Source organism: Pleurodeles waltl, chromosome 11 (assembly GCF_031143425.1).
Source record: "Pleurodeles waltl isolate 20211129_DDA chromosome 11, aPleWal1.hap1.20221129, whole genome shotgun sequence".
Lineage (NCBI taxonomy): Eukaryota > Metazoa > Chordata > Amphibia > Caudata > Salamandridae > Pleurodeles > Pleurodeles waltl.
Genome location: NC_090450.1, coordinates 900,924,346 through 900,947,569, shown reverse-complemented (window position 1 = coordinate 900,947,569; position 23,224 = coordinate 900,924,346). Strand labels below are relative to the sequence as shown.

General features: G+C 45.6%; 1 protein-coding gene across 4 annotated transcripts in view; it reads right to left on the bottom strand.

The window, feature by feature from the left end:
- HECTD4 (HECT domain E3 ubiquitin protein ligase 4) overlaps positions 1–23,224 on the bottom strand; it is a 1,724,100-nt gene that overhangs the window by 78,646 nt on the left and 1,622,230 nt on the right. For all 4 annotated transcript variants that reach the window (XM_069214810.1, XM_069214812.1, XM_069214811.1 and 1 more), the window contains 2 exons: positions 12,632–12,735; positions 10,530–10,751 (listed from right to left, as the gene is read on the bottom strand). In XM_069214810.1, the coding sequence (XP_069070911.1) occupies positions 10,530–10,751; positions 12,632–12,735 (326 nt within the window). The remainder of the gene's footprint in view (positions 1–10,529; positions 10,752–12,631; positions 12,736–23,224) is intronic.

Below are 23,224 nucleotides of genomic sequence, written 5' to 3'. Positions count from 1 at the left end.
TGGCTATAGAGAGGAAGAGAGCAGAAATGGGCTTAGTACCAATGAATGGAGGCAGTAACATAATTCCTAGGGACATAGAGCAATCTTATGACGCTAAAGTCCCCAAGGGAACTGTCCCCAGGTATGAGGATGGTGATGACATCACCAAATGGTTCACAACCTCTGAAAGGGCTTGTGGAATGTGGAAAATGAAAAAGCATCACTGGGGAGCTCTCCTTTGAGAACTATTCACTACTAAGTGTAGGGATAGTCTCCTCACACTCACTGAAGCAGATGCTGAGTCCTATGACCTTATGAAGGCTACCCCGTTTGAGGTCTTTGGACTCACCACTGAGGAGTATATATTAGGTTCGGGGGGCTCACAAAACCTCGAGCCAGTCCTGGGTTGATTTCACAGACTACTCAGTGAAGACAATAGATAGTTGGTTAACTGGAAGTGAAGGGCATGAATATGATGAGCTATACAATGCGTTTATGAATGAACACATCTTAAGTAACTGCTTCAATGAAAAGTTGCATCAATATCTGGTAGACCTAGGTCCAATTTCCCCCCAACAACTGAGAAAGAAGGCAGACCACTGGGTCAAAACTAGGGTGACCAAGACTTACACTGGGGGTGACCAAAAGAGAGGGGTTACTAAGCTTCCCAAGGGAAGGTCGGTGAGACACCTAAGGATAAAAGCAAAGAGTCTTCTAAAGGCCCCGAAAAACCTGCTCAGGATGGTGGGCCTCCAACCTCTTTACCATCTACTCCTGGATACAAAGGTAAAAACTTTGATCCTAAAAAGGCCTGGCATTTTAACTGTAGACAGAATGGACACCAATGGGAGACTTGGCCTGTCCCAAAAAGAATCCCCCTAGAACTGCACCAGTTGCTCTGGTAGAACCAGACTCCAGGTGGGATCAACAGTGTGCCCAGAGCAAATCAGGGATGACACTGAAGGTACTTTAGTTTCTGAGGGTGGGGTAGATGGTGCCACTCTTCCTGTCTGGCCCCCTAAAATGAACAAATACAGACAGCATCCCTTGATTTATGGGACTAGAGTAAACATCCTGAGGGATACAGGTGCCATTGTCACCATGGTGACAGATAGACTGGTTTCCCCAGAACGTTACTTGGCTGGACAAACATATCCAATTACCAATGCTGATAATGTAACTAAGGTCAATCCCATGGCTATGGTGACCTTAGAATGGGAAGGGGTTACTGACCTGAACCAGGTAGTGGTCTCTTCTGCAATCCCAGTTGAATGTCTGCTAGGGAATGACCTGGAGTTCTCAGCATGGGTTGAGGTAGAACTCAAAACCCATACAGCCATGCTGGGAATCCCAGAGATGGTGTGGGTGAAAACCAGAGCACAGAGCCAAGCACAGGGTGAAAAGGAAGTGTTGGAGCCTGGAATAATGGCCCAACCTTCCAAGAGAACGGGCAAGAAGACTAGAAGACTACATCTGAACAGCAAAAATCTCCAGACTTCTTTTCTCAGGAAGAATTCTTACTAACCCAGAGGGAACTGAGTCCATGGGACTTGAACCGTACCAGGTTGAGCTCTTAGGCCGAGGGGGAACCACTAGGAACCAGCTGTGCCAGGGACAGAGGACCTGACCCACTCTTGAAGGCCCAACATGTCAGAAAAGGTGAAGTAGTTTTGCAGCTCCTGTGTCACCTGCCAAGCCAGTGGTAAGGCAGGTGGCCACCCAAAGGCACCCCTAATTCCACTTCCAGTGGTGGGGGTCCCCTTTGAAAGAGTGGGAGTGGACATAGTGGGTCCACTTGAACTACCCACAGCCTCAGTAAACTAATATATAATGGTAGTAGTGGATCATGCTACCAGGTATCCTGGAGCAATTCCCCTTAACTCTACTACAGCCCCTGCATTAGCCAAAGCTCTCATTGGTATCTTTACCAGAGAAGGGTTTCCTAAGGAGGTAGTTTCTGACCGAGGTGCCACCTTCATGTCAGCTTACCTGAAACACACGTGGAATGAGTGTGGGGTGACTTACAAGTTTACCACACCATACCATCCAGAAACCAATGGACTTGATGAAAGGCTCAAAAAGACATTGAAAGGCATGATCATGGAACTCCCTGCAAAGCTCAAAAGGAGATGGGATGTCCTTTTGCCATGCCTACTTTTCACATACAGACAAGTTCCCTCAGAAGTAAGTAGGGTTTTCCCCCTTTGAACTTCTGTTTGGCCATCCAGTCAGGGGATCACTTGCTTTTGTGAAGGAGGGTTGGGAGAGACCTCTCCGCGAACCTAAGCAAAATGTTGTGGACTATGTCCTAGGCCTATGTTCTAGAACGGCAGACTACATGGACAAAGCATCCGAAACCATGAGGCCGGCCAACAACTCAGGAAGCAGTGGTATGACCAAAAGGCTGCACTGGTGGAGTTTAAACCAGAGCAGAATATGTGAGTTCTGAAGCCTGCGGCTCCCAGGGCACTTTAGGACACATGGCGTGGCACTTATCCTAACCTAGAAAAGAAAAGTGAGGTAACCTTCTTGGTAGACCTGGGCACTAGCAGGACTCCCAAAAAGGTAATCCATGTAAGCCGCCTCAAACATTTCTGTGATAGGGCTGATGTAACCATACTGATGTTACTGATGAGGATCAGGAAGTAGAGAGTGAACCTCTCCCTGACCTCCTCTCCTACAGTCCAAAAGATGGGCCAGTTGATGTAGTTGTCTGCTCAGATAACCTCAGTGCCCAACAGCAGGCTGACTGCAGGCAAGTCCTGCAACAGTCTGCAGAGCTCTTCTCCTTAACCCTTGCCCAGACACACTGGTGTACCCATGATGTGGACACTGAAGACAGCTTGATTGTCTAATCCAAGATCTATTGGCAGTTTTACCAAGTTAAGAAGAGCATCAAAGTTGACGTCTACAAGATTCTGGATTCAGGGGTTATTGAACCCTCTGACAGCCCCTGGGCTAGTCAAGTGGTCTTAGTCCCCAAGCCTCATCCCCAGGATGGAAAGAAAGAAATTAGGTTCTGTAAGGACTACAGAGGTCTCCACTCTGTCACTAAGACAGATGCTCACCCTATACCCAGGGCTGATGGGCTGATAGACAAACTCAGTGCAGCAGAGTTTCTCAGTACATTTGACTTAACTGCAGGTTACTGGCAAATTCGCATGGCACCAGGAGCAAAAGAAAAGACAGCATTCTTCACACCTAATGGGCATTACCGTTTCTCCGTTATGCCATTTGGTTTAAAGAATACCCCTGTCACCTTCCAACGATTGGTGAATGAAGTCCTTGCTGGATTATAGTCCTTTAGTGCAACATATCTAGATTAAATTATTATCTTTAGTTCCTCCTGGCAGGATCACCTGGTCCACCTGGGGAAAGTTCTGCAGACCCTGCAATCTGCAGTCCTCAGTATTAAGGCACCCAAATGCCAGATAGGGCAGAGCACTGTTGAATACTTGGGTCAGCTTGTAGGTGGAGGCCAAGTGCAACCCTCACAGCCCAAGATCCAGACAATTTTTGAATGGGAAGCTCAAGTCAGGACATTCCTTGGCTTGACTGGTTATTACAGGAGGTTTGTGAAGGGTATGGATCCACTGTGACCCCTCTAAAAAAAAAAAAAAGCCCAAGAAAGTTGACTGGACAGTAAGTTGTCAAAAGACCTTTGACACCCTGGAGGAGGCAATGTGTTCAGCCCAAAGTTCTTAAAGCTCCATACTACTCTAAGCAGTTGATTGCGCAGGGAGATGCCTCTGAAAATGGCGTAGGAGCACTCCTATCACAAACCAACGATGATGGCCATGACCAGCCTGTTGCTTTTATTAGCATGAGGTTACTCCCCAGCGAAAAGCTTTGGAGTGCCATTGAGCGGGAGGCCCTTGCTGTGGTTTGGTCCCTGAAAAAGTTGGGACCATACTTGTTTGATACTCACTTCATTGTTCAAACTGATCACAGACCTCTTAGATGGCTTATGCAGATGAAAGGCGAGAACCCTAAACTTTTGTGGTGGTCCACCTCCCTACAGGGAATGGACTTGACTGTGGAACATAGACCTGGGACTGCCCATGCCAAAGCAGATGGACTTTCCAGGTTCTTCCACTTGGATAATGAAGACTATCTTGGGAAAGGTTAGTCTCATCCTCTTTCGTTTGGGAGGGGGTTGTGTAAAAAAGTGCCCTTTATCTCCCCACTTTTTGCCTGATATCTGATGTAACTTGACTGAGTGTGTGCTGGGATCCTGCTAACCAGGCCCCAGCACCTGTGTTCCACAATTGGCACAGCCCGGGCACATAGCAAAGTCCCTTGTAAAAGATATTAGTAGCAAGGGCCCTGTGGCCAGGGAGGATCTCTAAGGACTGCAGCATATGTTGGTCCACCCCAAGGGACCGCTCACCAAACACATGCACATTGCCATTGCAGATTGTGTGTGATAGTGGGGAGAAAAAGGTAAAATCGACATGGCATCCCTCTCTGAGTGCCATGCCCACAAACCACTACCTGTGGCATAGGTAAGTCACCCCTCTAGCAGGCCTTACAGCCCTAAGGCAGGGTGCACTATACCACAGGTGAGAGCATAGCTAATGAGCAATATGCCACTACAGTGTCGAAGTCCATTCTTAGACATTGTAAGTGCAGGGTGTGCATATTGAGTATATGGACTGGCAGGTTGTCATTACGAACTCCATAGCTCCATGATGGCTTCACTGAAGATTAGGAAGTTTGGTATCAAACTCCTCTGCTCAAAAATCCCACACTGGTGCCAGTGTTGGATTTATTAAAAAAATGCACACAGAGGGAATCTTAGAGGTGCCTCCTGAATTTCACCCAACCCTCTAGTGTGAGTCTGACCAGTCTGTCAGTCTGCCGGTAATAGAAAAGTTTCTGATCCCATGGGGTGAGAGCATTTGTGCTCTCTGGGGTCAGGGACAAAGCCTGTTTTGGGTAGAGGTGCTTCACAGCTCCTCTCTGCAGGAACTTCAACACTTGGTAATGAGCCTCAAAAGCTCCTGCCTTTTATTACACTGCCCCAGGGTACTTCAGCTAGTGGTCTGGCGGGAAAATTAGTAAACACAAGGAGGAATGACCACCTCAGCTGGTACCACCCTTGGGTGCCCAGAGCTGTGGTGACCCCCTCCTTGCAAAATCCTCCATCTTGTCTTTTAAGAGAGCAACCAATAGGGTTAGGAATGTGTCCCCCTCCCCAAAGGGATTGGGCACAGGAAAGATGTAGCCACCCTCAGGACAGTAGGCATAACCCTGTAATGCCCCTAAATCTAGTATTTAGGGGCACCCCTGAACCTTGCTCTTCAGATTCCTGGCTGCAGAAAAATGCCACCCCCCACTTTTTGCCTAGTGTTGATGCCAGCTCTGATTGGAAGCGTGCTGGGAATCTGCTAACGAGGCCCCAGCACCAGTGTTCTTTCCCTAAAACTGTACCTTTGTTTCCACAATTGGCACAGCCCTGGCACACAGATAAGTTCCTTGTAAAAGGTACCCCTGCTACCAAGGGCCCTGTGGTCAGGGAAGGTCCCTAAGGGCTGCAGCATGTATTATGCCACACTCAGGGATCCGTCGCTCAGTACATGCACACTGCCTCACAGCTTGTGTGTGCTGATGGGGAGAAAAAACACCTCTGGCATACATAAGTCACCCCCCTAGCAAGCATTACAGCCCTAAGGCAGGGTGCACTATACCACAGGTGAGGGTATATCTGCATGAGCATTATGCCCCTACAGTGTCTACGTCAATTCTTAGATAGTGTAAGTGCAGGGTAGCCATACTGAGTATATGGTCTGGGAGTTCGTCATTACGAGCTCCACAGCACCATAATGGCTACACTGAACACTTGGAAGTTTGGTATCAAACTCAGCACAATTAACCCACACTGATGCCAGTGTGGGAATTATTGAAAGATGCACACAGAGGGTATCTTAGAGATGCCCCTTGTATGGTAGCCCAACTGCTAGTGCAAGGCTGACCAGTCTGTGCCAGCCTGCCACTCCCAGACAAGTTTCTGACCACAATGGGTGAGTGCCTTTGTGCACTCTGTGGTCAGAAACAAAGCCTGTCCTGGGTGGAGGTGCTTCACTACTCCCCCTGCAGGAACTGTAACACCTTGAGTGAGCCTCAAAGGCTCAAGCCTGGTGTTACAGTGCCCCAGGGCACTCCAGCTAATGGAGATGCCCGACCCCAGACGAGCCCCCACTTTTGGTGCAAATCCAGAGGGATAAGGAGAAAAACAAAGAGGAGTCACCCCCTCAGCCAGGACCACCCCTAAGGTGTCCAGAGCTGAAGTGACCCCCTCCTTGAGAAATCCTCCATCTTGCTTTGGAAGATTAGGACCAATAGGGATAGAGATGTGCCCCCTCCCTAGAGGGAGTGGGCACAAGGAGGGTGTAATCACCATCAGGGACAGTAGCCATTGGCTACTGCCCTCTGACCCTAAACACCCCCCTAAATTTAGTATTTAGGGGTGACCATGAACCCACTTCTTCAGATTCCTGATGACCTCAAGAAAGAAGAAGGACTTCTGAGCTGAAAACCCCACAGAGAAGAGAAGGAAACAACAACTGACTCAGCCCCAGGCCTACCAGCAAGTCTCCTGCTTCGAAAAGGTGCAAAAAAAGAAGCAATGTGTTCTGCAGGACCAGCAACCCCTGAAAAGCCACCAGTGGTCTGCCTGCATCACTGAGGACTAAAACTCCTGTGGACAGCGGACCTGTCCAAAAAGAAGACTAAGAAACCAACTCTGAAGGGACTCTCACCTCACTCCAGAAGCGTGAGTTCAACTACTCTGCACTCGACACCCCTGGCCCGTTTCCAGAGAAATCAATTAGCCAGAGAGGATCCCCAGGTGACTTCGACGATGTGTCCACCCTTGGCTGACCTCTCTGCACTGCTGTTTGACCTCTGCACCTAACTGGCCCTGTTTTGCTGGTGCTGGGTGTTTGGGGTTCTCTTGAACCCCCCAACGGTGGGCTACCTATGCCCCGGATATTGAACCCGTAAGTTTTGTAGTGAATCCTAGTTTGTTTTAATGGGATAGCGGGAGTTAGTTTAGCCTTTGGCTTGCAGACTCGTGCCCCCGTCACCTAGTGACTTTTAACCTACTTAGCTTGCTCTGTCTTAGACCACTTATTTAATTAATTCTTCTAGGATGGCTGCCTTGTTTATAGTTAGGCCCTTTTGTTTAGAGTTATGTTATCAGTGTCACCATGCTAAGGCGTCAACTCATGTGACAAAGACAAACAAACTGTAGGTGCTCACATTAGAAATTACCATCCCAAGCATGCAGTGTTATCTATTGTTTTGGAACAACCTACGTCAGGGGTCCAAGTAGATCTGTATAAATAAATAACACTTTAGACAGATAATCAGAGGGATTCCGACCAGATACCATTGCTGCTATCGATGCTGCAAGTCGCCTTGAGGCGGACCCGGACTTCGTGTTCCTTCGAAGTATGAGCTTAAGATCTCATTCCAAGGTAACAAGGATTGGGGGCTCCTTCTAGGGAAGCATTGGCAGATTAGGTTTAACATACCCAGCTCTCTTCTAGGTAGCAGATTAGGCCTATTACGATAGGGTACTAGGACATACTACATACTTTATGTCTTTCCATGCTAATGCAAGATGGTGGGGGTCTTCATAATCATGACTCTTGTCTTTACAATTCTATTTCTTGCACTGTTCATTATCCTTATCATTGCAGCCCATGCGATTTACCGCAGAGTGCAGATTGTATTAAATAAAGACTATTGAAACATTACTCCATATTCGTTATTGCCTCTGTTTGGTTGAGACATGATATATCTGTGAGAAAGGGGTAATCTCCGTTTAACCACGATAATCCCTGGGATGTCATACTTCTGAGTCTATGCGTAAAGGCTGCCACAAATCACCCTTAACTGTTTGGGTTTTTTGTGAGGTACTGCTAGTGAGCCGGAAGAGTTGGGACTACAGTTGCAACTTGTTGTAGGATAGGCATAGTCACCTGCAAACATAAGTACTGTCATCCTTGAACCAGCAATCTTGCCCAAAGCAAGAGTCCAAACTACGACAGTTTGTTACTTACCTCAAAAACTGTATGTTACTTATCTCCCCCAGGAACTGTTGAAAATTGAAGTGTTCACTTTAAAAAAAAGCTTTTTTGCCATTTTAAAGAAAACTGTGTACATTGTTGATTCCATTCAAAGTTCTAAGTATTACTGTGTCAAGTATCTGTCGTATAAGTTACTTACCTTCGGTAACAAAATATCTGGGAGAGACATATTCTAGTTGCAGATTCCTTACAATAGAATTTTCCTCCAGGCGTCAGACTAGATCCGGAAATTTTTTCTTCAAGCAATACCCTTGCGCGTTGGTAGGTGACGTCTGTCGACTCCGCAGGCGCCATGGTCGGCGTGATGACGTTGGGAGTAGTACACAGACGCCGCCCTTGCGCAGTGACGTCAGTTCTTTTCTTTTCGCGCCAATCGCTGATCCAAGAGAGAGCTACCCTCGGCTATTTTTTGGCCGAATTCGACCGTTTTGTTGAACTTTTTTGGTGCGACCTTTGCTGCGTCGAGGATGCCCCTGAAGACCGGGTTCAAGCTGTGCGAGGACTGCCACCGCATTGTTTTGCCATTTTGAAGAAAACTGTGTACATTGTTGATTCCATTCAAAGTTCTCAATATTGCTTGTGTGTGTACAACAGATGCTTAACACTACCCTCTGATAATCCGAACTGCTTGACCACACTGCCACAAATAGAGCATTAGTATTATCTATTATTGCCTTTGTCAAGCCTCTTGGGGAACCCCTGGACTCTGTGCACACTATATCTCATTTTGATATAGTATATTTGGAGCCAGCTTCCTACACTGGCGACCTGAAAAGCAGAAGAACGACTTAAGAGCCCACCAGCAGAGAAGACTCCAGACGACAACTGACTTGCCTCCAGCCGTACCAGCCTGTCTGCAGCTTCAAGACACCTGCTACAAAAAGGTGACGCATCCAGCAGGGCCAACGACCTCTACAACCCCCCAGAGGACTTCCTGCCACCCAAGGACCAAGATCTCCCAAGGACAGCAGCCCTGTCCACCAAGAAACCTTCAAGAGGGACTCCAGAATCGCCCCGAATCCGTGGCTCCTGCCCACTTTGAAACCAACGCCCATGGCCCGTGTCCACGGGGCCCACCGGTCCAGAGAAGGTTCCCAGGTGATTCCGACCTCAAGTCCATCCTGGGACCAACATGACAACGCCTCCATCCTAAATTCAGCTGACCCACCTGACCACGACTGGATCTGGTGAAGATTTCCAGATGCCTAACGGCACCCCCAGGCCTTGAGAAACCCAACTGACTGTCCAGCAACATTTATTGGTCTCTTTACTTACCTGTCCAGCCGTTGGTTTTTTTTCAGCTGACTCCCTGGACCAAGCCTGCAGCATATTTGTGATCTCCGGTGTCCCTCCACTGAAAAGCATTGGGTGCCTGGCGCTGTGTTTGCACCCTGCACCCGGCTGCCCCTGTGCCACTGAGGGGGTGTGTGGTGCTGACCTGTGCCCCCCACCCCACCCAGTGCTGATCTAAACCACAAGGTCTGTGTCTTGAAGTCATGGGTACTCACCTGCAAGCTGTTTCTTTCTAAGTGCCCCAAGCCTCTATAGGATTCTAGAGGGTGCTGAACAATAACTATGACCTCTGCAGTCAGTTGGCACTGTGTTGCTGGTGATGCACCAATGGTGTCTTCCTAAACTTTGCCCTGTGGCCACCCTATCCCCCGAAGACCGGGACTGTAAATCAAGTACTTACCTGCAAGTTTTGTTGTTAGTTTTCCTCCCCTAGGATTGCACTGCTTTCTATGAGAAATTGCACTGTTTACTTTTGAAATTGAAAGGATTAATTACCTGTAAACTGTTTTACCCGTGAATTTGCATTCAATACTTGAAAGTGATACATTCTTGAAACTGCAACAAAGATCCTTTTGTTTCTAGTAATAAAGTAGCAAAGTATATTTTTTGATACATAACTGTGTGTATACAACAAATGCTTAGCCCTACCTTCTGATAAGCCTAACTGCTCGACCACACTACCACAATAGAGAGCATTAATATTATTTACTTTAGCCCCTGGGGATCCACTGGACTCTGTGCACACTATACCTTACTTTGGTATAGTATATACAGAGCCAACTTCCTACACATGGAATATGCAGTAAGAAATAAAAGTCAGAGTAAACATTTCACAGTGTATACTTCATTGATCTCATGGTAAGGAATAGTGACATTTGATTGGACAAACCGATCTCTAAAGCATTTTCTGTGGAAATCGCATACTGGTAGTGCATTTTCAACCTATTGGCAAAGAGTCAGACAGAGTTCTTATTTACACTGTCCTATGTGAGACAAGCATTCAGACATTTACATACATGAGGATATTCAGATTGGTATTAAAAAGCAAACTTGTATAATAGACAGCACCATGTAAGTCAGGGATGTTAAGCTAAAAGGTCAGCATGGGTACAATATAAGGCGGATACATAAACAAGCAGTAAATTAAGTTAAAGAAATTACATTTTCAATTTTTTTGATGTAGTTATAGGTGAGTATGTCAGCTTCCAGAAGATCAGCATCAGGATCGAGCGGCTCGCCTACAATCATCTTCCAGAACGAAGACAGCAGGTCCAGTGGTAGTGGAAGATCTGCGCGGATGGCAATACCCAATAGCTGACCAAAGAAATGTAGTAGCTGCTCTTCTGCATAAGTGATGGGGCTAGGAGTCAAAATGTACTTTCCCTTTAAAAGATAAAACAAGAAAAACATGATAAATACAGAGCTGTTTGATAGGCATACAAATATATTCTATCTAGTTATCGTTCAATAATAAACAATTCACCGGACACTGGTTTAAGATTAATACAAAACGCTGGGTTCTATGTACCACAGCCAAATGTTGTTTTGAAAGAGAGAAAATATGGAATTCACCACATATGAACAAGTTACTTACCTTCGGTAATTAATTATCTGGTAGAGACACATTCTACTTGCATACTCCTTACCTTAGAAATTCCCACAGGCGTCCGACTGGATCTGGAGATTTTTCTTTGAGCAGTACCCTTGCGAGCAGTCGGTCAACTCCACGTCTGTCGTTGGCATTGCGGTCGCCGTAATGACGTCACGGTTGTAAACAGGCACCACCCCTTTTCACAACTTTCCATGCCAGAAGCGGGGAGTCATGAAGAGCACTGAGACTAGTGCACAAGAACTAGGTCTTGAAAGGGAGTCTGTGTCCCTAGAAATCAATTTGCAGGGAGGATGGGTGGGTCGATAAGGATCTGCAATTAGAATATGTCTCTACGAGATAATTTGTTACCGAAGGTAAGTAACTTGTTCTTCTAACAGTGGCATCTAGTTGCAGATTCCTTACCTTAGAATAGATACCTAAGCAATACCATCCCCGGAGGAGGGTCTGCAAACCAAGATCATATTAAGAAATCCTGCAGGACCAAACAGCCAAAATAGTCATCTCTGCGGACCTGACTGTCCAAGCACCAGTGTTTGATGAATGTGTGCAAGGATGCAAACGTTGCTGCCTGGCAGATGTCCATGACTGTGACTCTGCATGCTAACGCAGTGGTTGCAGCTGTTGCTCTGGTGGAGAGAGCACACAAACCTTCAGGGAGTTGCTTCTTAGCCAAATCATAGCACATTTTGATGCAGAGAACAACCCATCTGGAATGATTTTCTTCTGCACTGCCCATCCTTTCTTCACATCCACATAACCGATTGAGGTAGAACACCAATGCTTTTTTTGGATCCAGAGCGTTGAGTGTCTCCTCCTCAAGTGAAGAATGTAGGGATGTGTAAAAACTAGGCAAGGTGATGGATTGGCCTACGTGAAAGGGCGTGACCACTTTAGGGAGGAAAGAGGCCCTAGTATGAACCACCATCTTGTCAGGATAGACACAGATGAAGGGTGACTTTGAACAAAGAGCTAGTAGGTCACTCACTCTCTGTGCAGACGTGATGGCCACAAGGAAGGCCATTTTTAAGGTGGGGTCCTAAATGTGTATCTTCCTCAACATGCAATGGACCTCAATGCAATTCCATAAATGCATGATAGTCAATTTACAGCCGTAAATACCTGCAAAAGAGGATAGTAACATTTAACTGACAACTGAGCCAAATCATTCAGAAATAAGTACAGAAGGCAACATTACTATTAATACCATCCTCAAGACTTTGCAGAGCCATGATGCATTTTATTTGAAGTAGTATTAATGTCTGTTACTAGCCATACTACCAACTAGTGGGGCCTGGCAGTGGCAGTGTAATGCATAAAAGACACCGAATGAAAATGAAAGGGAAATTTTAAGCCATGTATTGATTCAAATGTTTTATTAGGGAACTGCAGATTTACAACACACATTAAAAGCATATTCTCTCATATACACTTTTCCCACTGAGTTCGCAGCTAGAAAAATCAATCTCCAATAAAGAAACGAAACTTTGATTTCTTGCAGCTACTTTAATGCTTATTTCTAAGATTTTAAGCCTCTGTACTAGTTACAAATATTTTTTAAGTTGTTTACTAATCAAAAATAGATGCAAGCCATAAACACAGTTATCTCATTATTTGATTAGTTTCAAAGTCAACTTGTTACTTGTAGCTTTACCTTATTTTTATTAGCAGCGGAACTTGGACACAACAGAAGGAGTGAAAGTGATGTGCTCTGAAGTTCTTTACAGACTTGCCAAAGAAAATGACGAAAGGAACCACCTGTAAAAAAAAAAAAAAAAAAATACATATGAGAATAAAACTTCACAGTTGTAGACTGTAAATTACCCACCTATTACAACTTTATTCAGATCATGCTATGCAGACATCAAGCTCTTTCAAGAAACATATGACATTTTTAAACAGTATCTTACTAACACCAACCAGAATAAATATAAAGAGTCAGCAGCTTTCCCATCTTGCAAACTATCATCTTCTAAAAAGTTCCAGGTCCTTAGGGTCAAGATTTTTTTTTTTAACAGTTCAGTACCAAAGAAAAGTATTCTTCTCTTGGTCATAAAGACCAGGTAAGATTTTCACTTACTCTGGCCAGTGGAATCTGAGTAACAATGGACACTGAAATGTAGAGTCTGCCCTTTCTTAAAAAATGGCAATATGAAATGTGATACTAGGGGAAAAAATATTCATATTCCTTGACAACATTGCAATCATTACCCCATTAAATTAGAGAAGGCGATTTTAAAACATGCACAATCCCTTTAAGACACCTGGCTCAAAACAACAATTTCTGTGGATGAATTTTCCCCAAATAAATTACACACACAATTTCAGATTCTTAGCTATCAGAAACATTAGTCAAATCAACCAGTGCCTTCTAAGGTAAGGCCATAAACAAGGAAAAAACAAAGATTCTTATATTTTTCTCAGAAAACCTTTAAATTCACAAGGTGGTTCTAAGTTAGAGCAGGTGTCCAAATGTAAATACCTGGGTGTTTGATTTGTATCAAATTTGAAAAGATATAACTATACTCCTACTATAAGCACTCTTTCCTCAGTTAATGCCCTGCTTTGGCCTCATAACTGTTTTTGAGGGGTTTCTTAAGTTTCAGCCTTAATTGCATTCTTACTGAATGTAATCTGCCATGCCTTATATGGTGCAGAGTTGTTGGCACTGCACATCCAAGATTAAGGGCACTCTTTAGAGGGCAGAATATCGTAAAAAGAGAGTGAAAGGATAGAAATCACTGCACAGCCTCCCTGTATCTAACACTAATCCATGATGTTTTTGCCAAACAATATGTTTTTGGGGAAGGACATTTCACCTACATTGTAGTGTCATGGTTTACTGCTGTAGGTGATCTCACACTACCCTGACAAGATAATACTAATACAGGGTGGATTCACTCTTTGTTAGAGGGACTTCTTTATAAGAGATACTGGTTCATATGTACAAAGCATTTTTGTGGTCTGAAACAGCCCTACTGAGCTGTTTACGACCACAAAAATGCTTTTACATATGTTCAAAGCATCACTCAATTTGTGCTTGTGATTCAGTATTTGTAAAGGGTGTGTTTTGGGTGTTCCTTCCATATACCGAATCTCAATGGGATGTATTAATGTTTTGCGACCGAACTGGGATTGCAAAACATTAACACTGTACTGACTCTTTGCAGGAGTTGGTAACCCATTTGCAAATAGAAAGGAAGCCCAATGGAACCACGCACCGCTGCCTACTCCTATAAAATGAAACTTCAATGTTTTTCATTCAATTCAACATGCAGGAGGCACAGTAGGTAAAAATAGAAGGATGCTACTTGATGAATATGTGACTACAGTAGGTATCCCCTTCTGGCATGACCATAAGGATTTAAAACTCCCCTAGTTAGGGTTATAGTTCTCCACCATCAAATAAGGTAGGCGACCATCTTCTATAACAAAACATATTATGTATGAGTTCATACGCACATTATCAAGTAAGGGATCATTCACACAATTGAGGAAAACCTCTGAAATTTTGGGCATCTGAACAGGCAGAAATGTGTAGGCACTCACAAGGATGTTTGAGTCTTAGCACTCTCTATGCATATTTTAATTTTACCCACAAATAAAAGAATGAGCTTTGGGTCTACCTTGAGGTAAGTTTAGGCAGCCTGATCCTTCTTATACTCAGTAGCTCTTATAAGTAACTCACTGTTGCAGGGGTTGATTTCACCCTATAAGTATCATCTTATAAGGGTGGGGTAAGGTTCCCTATATAACGCATGCCATTACAATGTGGGTGAGACTTCCTCATCCAAAAACACTGTTTGGCAAATAAACTGAATGTAGTGTTTACCAATATTGAATAACTGCATTATTTGTTGATTAGTAGTCTTTAGAGAGTGCCTGTCAAAAGGCACTATTGACTGCTGTCTAATGTAATGCTACAGCCATAGAGATTAGAACTGGGTATGATCTAATGGAATCTGGGGGCTCAGATACCTTCTCTTAGTTTTTTTTTTTTTTTTTGGTTGATTCTATGCAGTGGTCTCAGATGGGAAAAAGTTAATCAGTGTGTTAGTAGGCTTTTTTAAAGGGACCAGCTGCATTTGCACTTCAATTACATTACAAAAGATATTGAATGAACAGTGGGCAACTGACTCGCAATGTAATTGTAATAAAGTGACATACCTTTCGAACAAGTTACTTATTTTTAGTAACGCCTTGGATTATTCTCCAGACATCAAACTGGATCTGGAATTTTTTGAGCAATCCCCTTGAGCACCAGTAAGTGGTGTCGTTCAGCTGTGTGTGGCATTGTTGGTGCCTGAAATTATGTACTTGGTGCCTATGCAGGCACAACTCCTGTGCACTGCCCTCATTTCTTGACAGTTCTTCTGGATAATAATTACAGAGCCAAGCTGAGGAGAAATGACTAGTTTACCAAAAAGAGGTCCTGAAGGAACACTTCTATAATAAATGACACACAGTTTGCAGAACAGGGAGGACTGTTAAGGAATCTGTGGCTAGACAGAGTCTCTACCAGATCAGGCGTTATTGAAGGTAAGCAACTTGTTCATCCGATAGAGCCTTCTAGCCGCAGATTCCTTACTTCAGAATAGATGCCAAGGCAATCTCTCCCCAGAGGTGGGTTTGTGGTTTCACTAAGAAGTCCTGGAGGACCAAACAGGCAAAATGCCCATCACACCGGACCTAACTGTCTACTCAGTTGTGTTTGGCAAACATGTGCAGTGATGCCCATGTGGCTGCTGGACATATTTCCAGAAGTAGGAACCCTATTGTCAATGCAGTGGTAGTAGCTTTAGCTCTGATAGAATGAGCTCTCAAGCCACCAGGGGACTGCTTTTGAGCCACTGCTTAGCAGATTTTAACACAAAGGATAATAATCCATCTGAAGATGGTTCTTTTGTTACCTGCTTTGCCCTTCTTGACATCCATAAAACCAACAAAGACTTGAATCTTCCATCCGCATCTTTGGTGCGTTTGATATAAAAATAGAGTGCTAGTTTTGGGATCAGAAGGTGGAGCTTCTCCCTTTCCTTGGTAAGATGAGAGGGGTGGTGAACAAACTAGGCAGCATGCTATTCTGCCTGAAATGAAAAGGTGTCACCACCTTTAGCAAAAAGGTTTTTAGAACCAGCTTGTCTGAGAAGAAGGAAGTGTACAGGGGATTAACTCAAAGAGGTTGCAATTTGCTAAACCTCGTGACAGATGTGACCACCACATGGAAGCCAATTTTGATGGCCAGAAGCCTGAGGGCAGCTGTGCATCAGCTCAAAAGATGAACACATGAGGAAGGTGAGGACTAATTTCAGGTCCCATTGGAGAATTGTGAAAGGAGTAGGTGGAAACGTGTTGCAAATGACTTGAACATGGAAAATTGGTCCGGCAACAGTAGGAAGGCAGGAATGGCAGAAAGGGACTCCTTAAACTGTGACCAAAGCAAATTCTTGTCGGGCTAGGAAGAGAACAAACATCAGAACTTCAGACAATGGTGCAGACAAAGGATCAACAGAATACACACCGAGCCACAAAGTTGTCCCATTGCCAGCATTAATCATTTTTGTGAAGGGACGTCTGGCTGTCAAGATGACATCACTACCTTCAGGAGGGAGTTCGGACACTCAACTGTCGCTGCTCAATTGCCAAACACGTAGGTGGGAAGAGGATAGGTGCTGGTGCAGAACCCTGCCCTGCAACAGGAGAGCCTCCAGGAGAGGCAGACTAAAAGGAAGACAGAGGCTCATACTCAGGTGTGCAGGATACCAGACTTTCCTTGCCCAATACGGGGCGACAAACGTGAGCCAACTGTTCTTCATCTTCTTGAGAACTCTGGATAGCAGTGATATTGGTGGGAAGGCATACAGAAGATCCGAGCTCCACTCGAGAAGAACTGCGAGCCCGGGCTGCATTGGAAACTCCAACGCACGGAAGGGCTTATAATGCATGTTCTTGGGATTGGCGAATAGATCTAACCAAGGTTCTCCCCAATCTTTGAAGAGTACTTGCACCACCTCTGGATGGAGATGCCATTCGTGAACAACAAAGCATCAATGGATGAGTTTGTCTGCTCTAGTGTAGAGAACCAGCCAGATTTTGAACCACAAGGAAAATGTCCTTATGGTCTAGCCAAGTCCAGAGACAAAGGGCCTCTTGACACAGGATCCACAACCTAACTCTGCCCTTCTTGTTGCAATATTAACATGGCTGTGGTGTTTTTTTCTCTCAACACCTGAACTAGCCTTCACTTGACTGAAGGAAGAAAGGCTTTCAAAGCCTTTCGGATTGCTCTCAGTTCCAAAAGGTTCATGCGGAGCTGAGACTCCGCTGTAGACCAGAGTCCTCAGATCTCCATCTCTCCAAAGGGGCTGCCATAAACAAGAAGCGATGCATCTGTCACAGCTGTAAGCTCTGGGTGGGGGAGAGAGCAGGAGCTGCCACAAACCCAATTGCGGTCCATGAGCCACCACTGCAGGGTTCTGCAGCTTCCCTCGATATCTGGAAAAGGTCATAAATATTCCCCAGATACTGTGCTCACTGGGTCTTCAACTCCCACAGCAGAGTCCGCATATGCCAACAGGCATGTTTTACCAACAGGATGCAGGAGGTGACGAGGTCTAGCAGCCTCAGTGCAATTCTCATCGAAATCCAGGATAGAGGCTGAAACATCTGAATCATACCCGAATATCCTGGACTCTTTGTGACAGACAGTAAACCTGAAACTGCACTGTATTCCTAAGAGGTCTGATAAAAGGTAGTATCTGAGAGGGAGTCAGGTGTGACTTTGGCACATTTATTTTAATATGCGTTTTTATTGTGTTGTTGTTAAATCTGCACTGGTGACTCTGCTTAAAGACTTCAGGGCCACGTTTTTGCACTTTCACTTTGGGGGGTGGAATGGAACACAGCGAGAGCATGCATTTCTGGCATATTATTTTAACTCTAAATCTTTGCTGCAATCTCACTACCTGTCGGCCATTTTGGCTGGGCCATCATTTGCGAAAGGCAGAGCTCTAGTTGCGGCCATATGCTGCCTTACTCCCGCCAGTACCAGCATGTAAAGGAGACAAATGCATGGATGCGCCAAGGGCGCACCAAAGGCAAGCCCATCTGCACCCGTCCATGCCTGGATGGCGCCAGGGGCCAGGAATGCTGCCCCTCCGCTGGGAAATTAGATCTTCTATGCCTTGCCTGCTTTGCTAATTTTGAGGCAAGTCCCACACTTTTTTGTTTGCTTATTTTGTCCCGGGGAGTAGGCGTTGAAGTGCAAACAGTCGGGCTTTGTGCCTGCTACATGTCACCCCCACATCCCAACTTTGCGCATGCGCTCTCTGACAGGGGTAGTTGCTGTTCACTGTTTAAAATGTATGCTATCAATTGTCACTCACTGGTAGGCCACCATCCTGAGATATACAACTTTATTCAAGACAATTTACCTGAAACAGTTTTTATTACTGAAATGTGCTATTACAGCAGAACCCTTTTTGGCGCTACCTTCCGGCTACAGCATCAAAAGATTTATCGACCTTGTGGCAGAGGGTGTGGGATAGCTATTATTCATAAATCCATGGTAAGTTGTAGCCTGGTGCCTCACACAATCCAAGACTGTGAAAGCACCTTATTTCAGATACTTGTAAATAAAAATGTTCAGCCATCCGGCCTTTTAATCTACAGACACCTTGCCCCGTCCAAAGCATTTAGAACAGTTCAGTAAGCCAAGTGGCTGCATTAGTTCTTAAACTATCACATTTTAGCATTATTGGAGACCAGCTCAGTGATACTGGGGCCCAGAAATTGCTGTATAACCTGGCATCTTTACAGCTGGGTCAACTAGCGGGAGGCCATACACATGCAGCAGGTAATTTCTTAGATCTGGTCTTCTTCAATCTTCATAATTTGCAGGTGGGTTCTTCCTTGCCTATGACTTAGTCAGACCACTGTTTGATTTCTAAGCCCCTACAATTGAACAGAAATATAAACACTACTGCCATTAATACTACTGTCAAATAGCCCTGGTATTAACTGAACCTGTTGGAACTCTCTAATGTGGACTGTGCAGAATCCAAGATAAAGGCATGGATTACTTCAGCCTTTGACACCTTCATACCTGCTCGTCAGGTTCAGGCCAAAAATAGGCCCTCTGCTCCCTGGCTCAATGGGGCACTGGTTGTGGAAAAAAGCGCTGCAAGGTGCTCAAGCAAGCATGGACAAAGACCTATGATGCAGCAGCAAAAGTGTGTTACATGAAAACAAGTAAAAGCGCTTCATAAAATAATAGGGAGAATTTGAGCCAAGTTTAAAAAAAAAAAAAAAAAGCTCAACTAGCAAAAATCCAGCAAAAGAAATGTTCAATAGTGTTAATTGTTTAACAAAACCAGTTGCCACCGTAGGGCCAATCAGGTCTCACTTGACCACTGCAACAAAATAGATGACTTCTTTGTCAAAAAGATCAACATCATCAACGCCCACTTTACAACCAATGTCCTAGCCGATGCAGGGGTCGGTCAGGGACAGTTAGGTGAGTCACGGCCTGCGACAGAATGAAATTAATTAGCTCACCTTGATTTAGCATCTGTAATGACCCTATGCAACCAAGTGAAATCTGGTTCTCCCGATGATCCTCTTAAACCCAAAACAGTTATAAAAAAAAACAGAAGTTTATTCTTCCTTCTTTCCTAGAGGTTGCTAATCTCTCTCTCTCTCTTTGGCTACATTTGCTTGGGCCTGGAAGCAGGCAAATGTAATTCCCCTTCTGAAGAAAGTGTCTCTCAATCGAACTAGACCTCAAAATTACAGCCCCATTTCCCTGCTTTCATTTTTACTTCCACATTACTTACCTTTGATAACAAATTATCTGGTAGAGACATATTCTAGTTGCAGATTCCTTCCCTTAGAATTCCCCCCAGGCGTCAGTCTGTATCTGTAGATTTTTCTTCAAGCAGTACCCTTGCGTGCCGTTAGATGGCGCCGGTCGACTCCGCATCAGTCGTTGGCGATGTGGTTGCCGGATATGACATCGCAGGTCACATATAAGTGCCACCCCGGAACGATTACGTCAATTTCTTTTCACAACTTTCTATGCCAGAAGCGCGGAGCCATGAAGAACACTGACTCTGATGTGCCAAGACTAGGGTCCTGAAAGGAAAAACCCTGTTGCAGGAATCGATCCCTTTTAGCTTGGTCACCCCCCCCCCCCCCCTGCAACAACCAGCCCTCTCCTCCCTTTTTTGCATGATATCTGAGGCTAACTTGATTGAGTGTGTGCTGGGAACCTGCTAACCAGCCACATGACCTTTGTTCTTTGTTCTTGTGCTTCCACAATTGGCACACCTCTGGCACACAGATATAAGTTCCTTGTAAAAGGTACCAGTGGAACCAAGGGCCCTGTGGCCTAAGAGGGCCTCTATGGGCTGCAGCATGTATTATGCCACCGATAGGGTCCCCTCACCAAACTCGTGCACACTGCCATTGCAGATTGTGTGTGTTGATGTAGAGAAAAAGGTAAAGTCGACATTACACCCCTCCTGGGGTGCCATGCCTACAATGCCCTGTCTGTGGTATAGGTATGTCACCCCTCCAGGAGGCCTTACAGCCCTAAGGCAGGGTGCACTATACTACAGGTGAGGGGACAGCTGCATGAGCAATGTGCCCTATGGTGTCTAAGTCCATTCTTAGACATTGTAAGTGCAGTGAATCCATATTGAGTATATGGGCTGGGAGTTTGTCACTATGAACTCCACAGCTCCATGATGGCTTTACTGAACGCTGGGAAGTTTGGTATCAAACTTCTCGGCTCAGTAAACCCACACTGATGCCAGTGTTAGATTTATTGAGAAATACAGAGGGCATCTTAGCCCCCCCCACTCTCTAGTGTGTGGCTGACCGGTCTATGCCAGAATGCCACCACCAGACAAGTTTCTGACCCAATGGGGTGAGAACCTCTGTGCTCCCGGGAGTCAAAGACTGTTCTGATGAAGGTGCTTTACACCTGCGCCCTACAGGAACAGCAACACTTGGGGGGTGAGCCTCAAAGGCTCCTGCCTTTTGTTATGCTGACCTAGGGCACTTCAACCAGTGGTGATGCCCAGACCAAGCCCCACTTTTTGGCAGCAGGTCCGGCTGGAAAATTAGTAAGCAAGAGAAGGCGTGTATACCCCAGCTGGACCACCCCTAGGGTGCCCAGAGCTGAGGTGAACCCCTCTCTTCAGAATCCTCCATCTTGTTTTGGAAGATGTTAGCCAATAGGGTAAGGAATGTGCCCCCCTCCCTAAAGGGAGTGGTCACCGGAAGGGCGTAGCCATCCTCAGGTTCAGTAGCCATTGGATACTGCCCTCTGACCCATTTACCGCCCCTAAATCTAGTATTTAGGAGCACCCCTGAACCTTGCTCTTCTTCGGATTCCTGGCGACCGAGAGGAGGACTGAAGAGCTGCTGCAGCAGCAGAGAAGACTCCAGATGACAATTGACTTTGCCCCAGCCCTACCGGCCTGTCTGCAGATTCAAGTCTCCTTTCGCCAAAAAAACACCTCATCCTGCAGGACCAGCAATCTCTACAAAACCCCAGAGGACTGCCTGCCTTCCCTAAAGACGAAGAACTCCCAAGGACAGCAGCCCTATCAACAAAGAAACATCCCAACAAGAACTCCAGAGTCCTCGGATTTGCGAGTCATGGCCACTGTGCACACGACACCCACAGCCCAAGTCCAGGTGGTCCACCAGTCCAGAGAGGGTCCACAGGCGATTTTTACCTCGAGTCCACCCTGGGTTGACTCCTCCTGACACCGACCACCACGTCGATGCCTGCAGCCTGAATCCAGAGTACCTCCATGACCGCGACGGGCTCCGGTGAAGTTTCCCAATGCCTAAAGGTAGCCCTAAACCCGCAGCCCCTCGCCTTAGGGAACCCAGCCGATAGTCCACCGACATCCAGTGGGATCTCTACTTACCTGTCCAGCCATTGGTCTTCTCCATCCGCCTCCCTGGACCAAGCCTGCAGACTCTTTGTGAACCCAGAGTTAGTCACTGGATTGCACTGGGCTCCTGATGCTGTGTTTGCACCCTGCACCCGGCCACCCCAGTGCCACTGAGGGTGTATGTTTGGTGCGGACCTGTGTCTCCCTCCCCCCCACCCTGGTGATGATCTAAACCCCCTGCACCTGTGCCCTGACACCTCGGGTACTTGCCTGCAATCTGTTTTCTTCTAAGTGCCCCCAGTCTCCATTGGGAGCCCGACACCAACTGTGACCTCTGCACCTGGCCGGCCCTGTGTTGTTGGTGGTGCACCCTTGCCCTGTGGACATCTCAACCCCTGAATACTGGGACCATACGTCGAGTACATACCTGTAAACTGTGATTATACTTTTCCTCATCTAGGACTGCCTTTGATGACTTTTTAACTAAATGTCTACTTTTGCTATTGAAAAGTATTGCTTATCTGAAATATTAACTGTGATATACCAACAAAGTGCATCTGATAGTTGAAAGTGAAACATTCTTGAAAAGGTACTTACCTGCAACAAAGATTATTTTAGTTCTAGAAATAAAGTAAAAACTCTATGTTTTGATACACAACCACTGGACTGGAGTTAATCATTGAGTAGGTGCCTCATTTATTGATTGTGTGTGTACAACAAAAGCTTAGCACTACCCTCTGATAAGCCTAACTACTCATCCACACTACCACAAAGGAGAGCATTAGTATTATCTACTTTGGCCTCTGTAAAGCCTCTGGGGAACCAGTGGACTCTGTGCACACTATACCTTTTTCTTTGGTATAGTATATTCAGAGTCAGCTTCCTAGAGGTACTGCCGGTATTTCCTCATATGAGGAGGCCAGGTAGCCAGAGTGGCAAGGTCAGTGCCACCCTCTGACATTAGGAAAGCCTCAGTGGTTTCTCTTACTAGGCCAGAGTCCACTGCAGTATCCACGGTAAACCCAGTTACACCCCTGGTTGAACTACAAGGGCTAATGCTAGGGGCACAAGGGGAATGGTAGAAGTACTTTTCTTGGTGCCTTTCTTAGGACAGTTGCTATCCCATGTCATATGGCTTTTTTCTTTCACAAAAAGCACCAGGGTTTCTTGTTGAAAGAGGAGGAAGACTTTTTGACCCACCCACAGAAGAATTTTGTGGACCTGTAGAAGACTCTTTATTCTTATGCAGGAGATCCTTAGAGTCACCCACAAGCTGTCCCACATCAGTCACCGGATTGCATGAGAGACAGTGGCTGGCAGGACCACCAACAAACCCT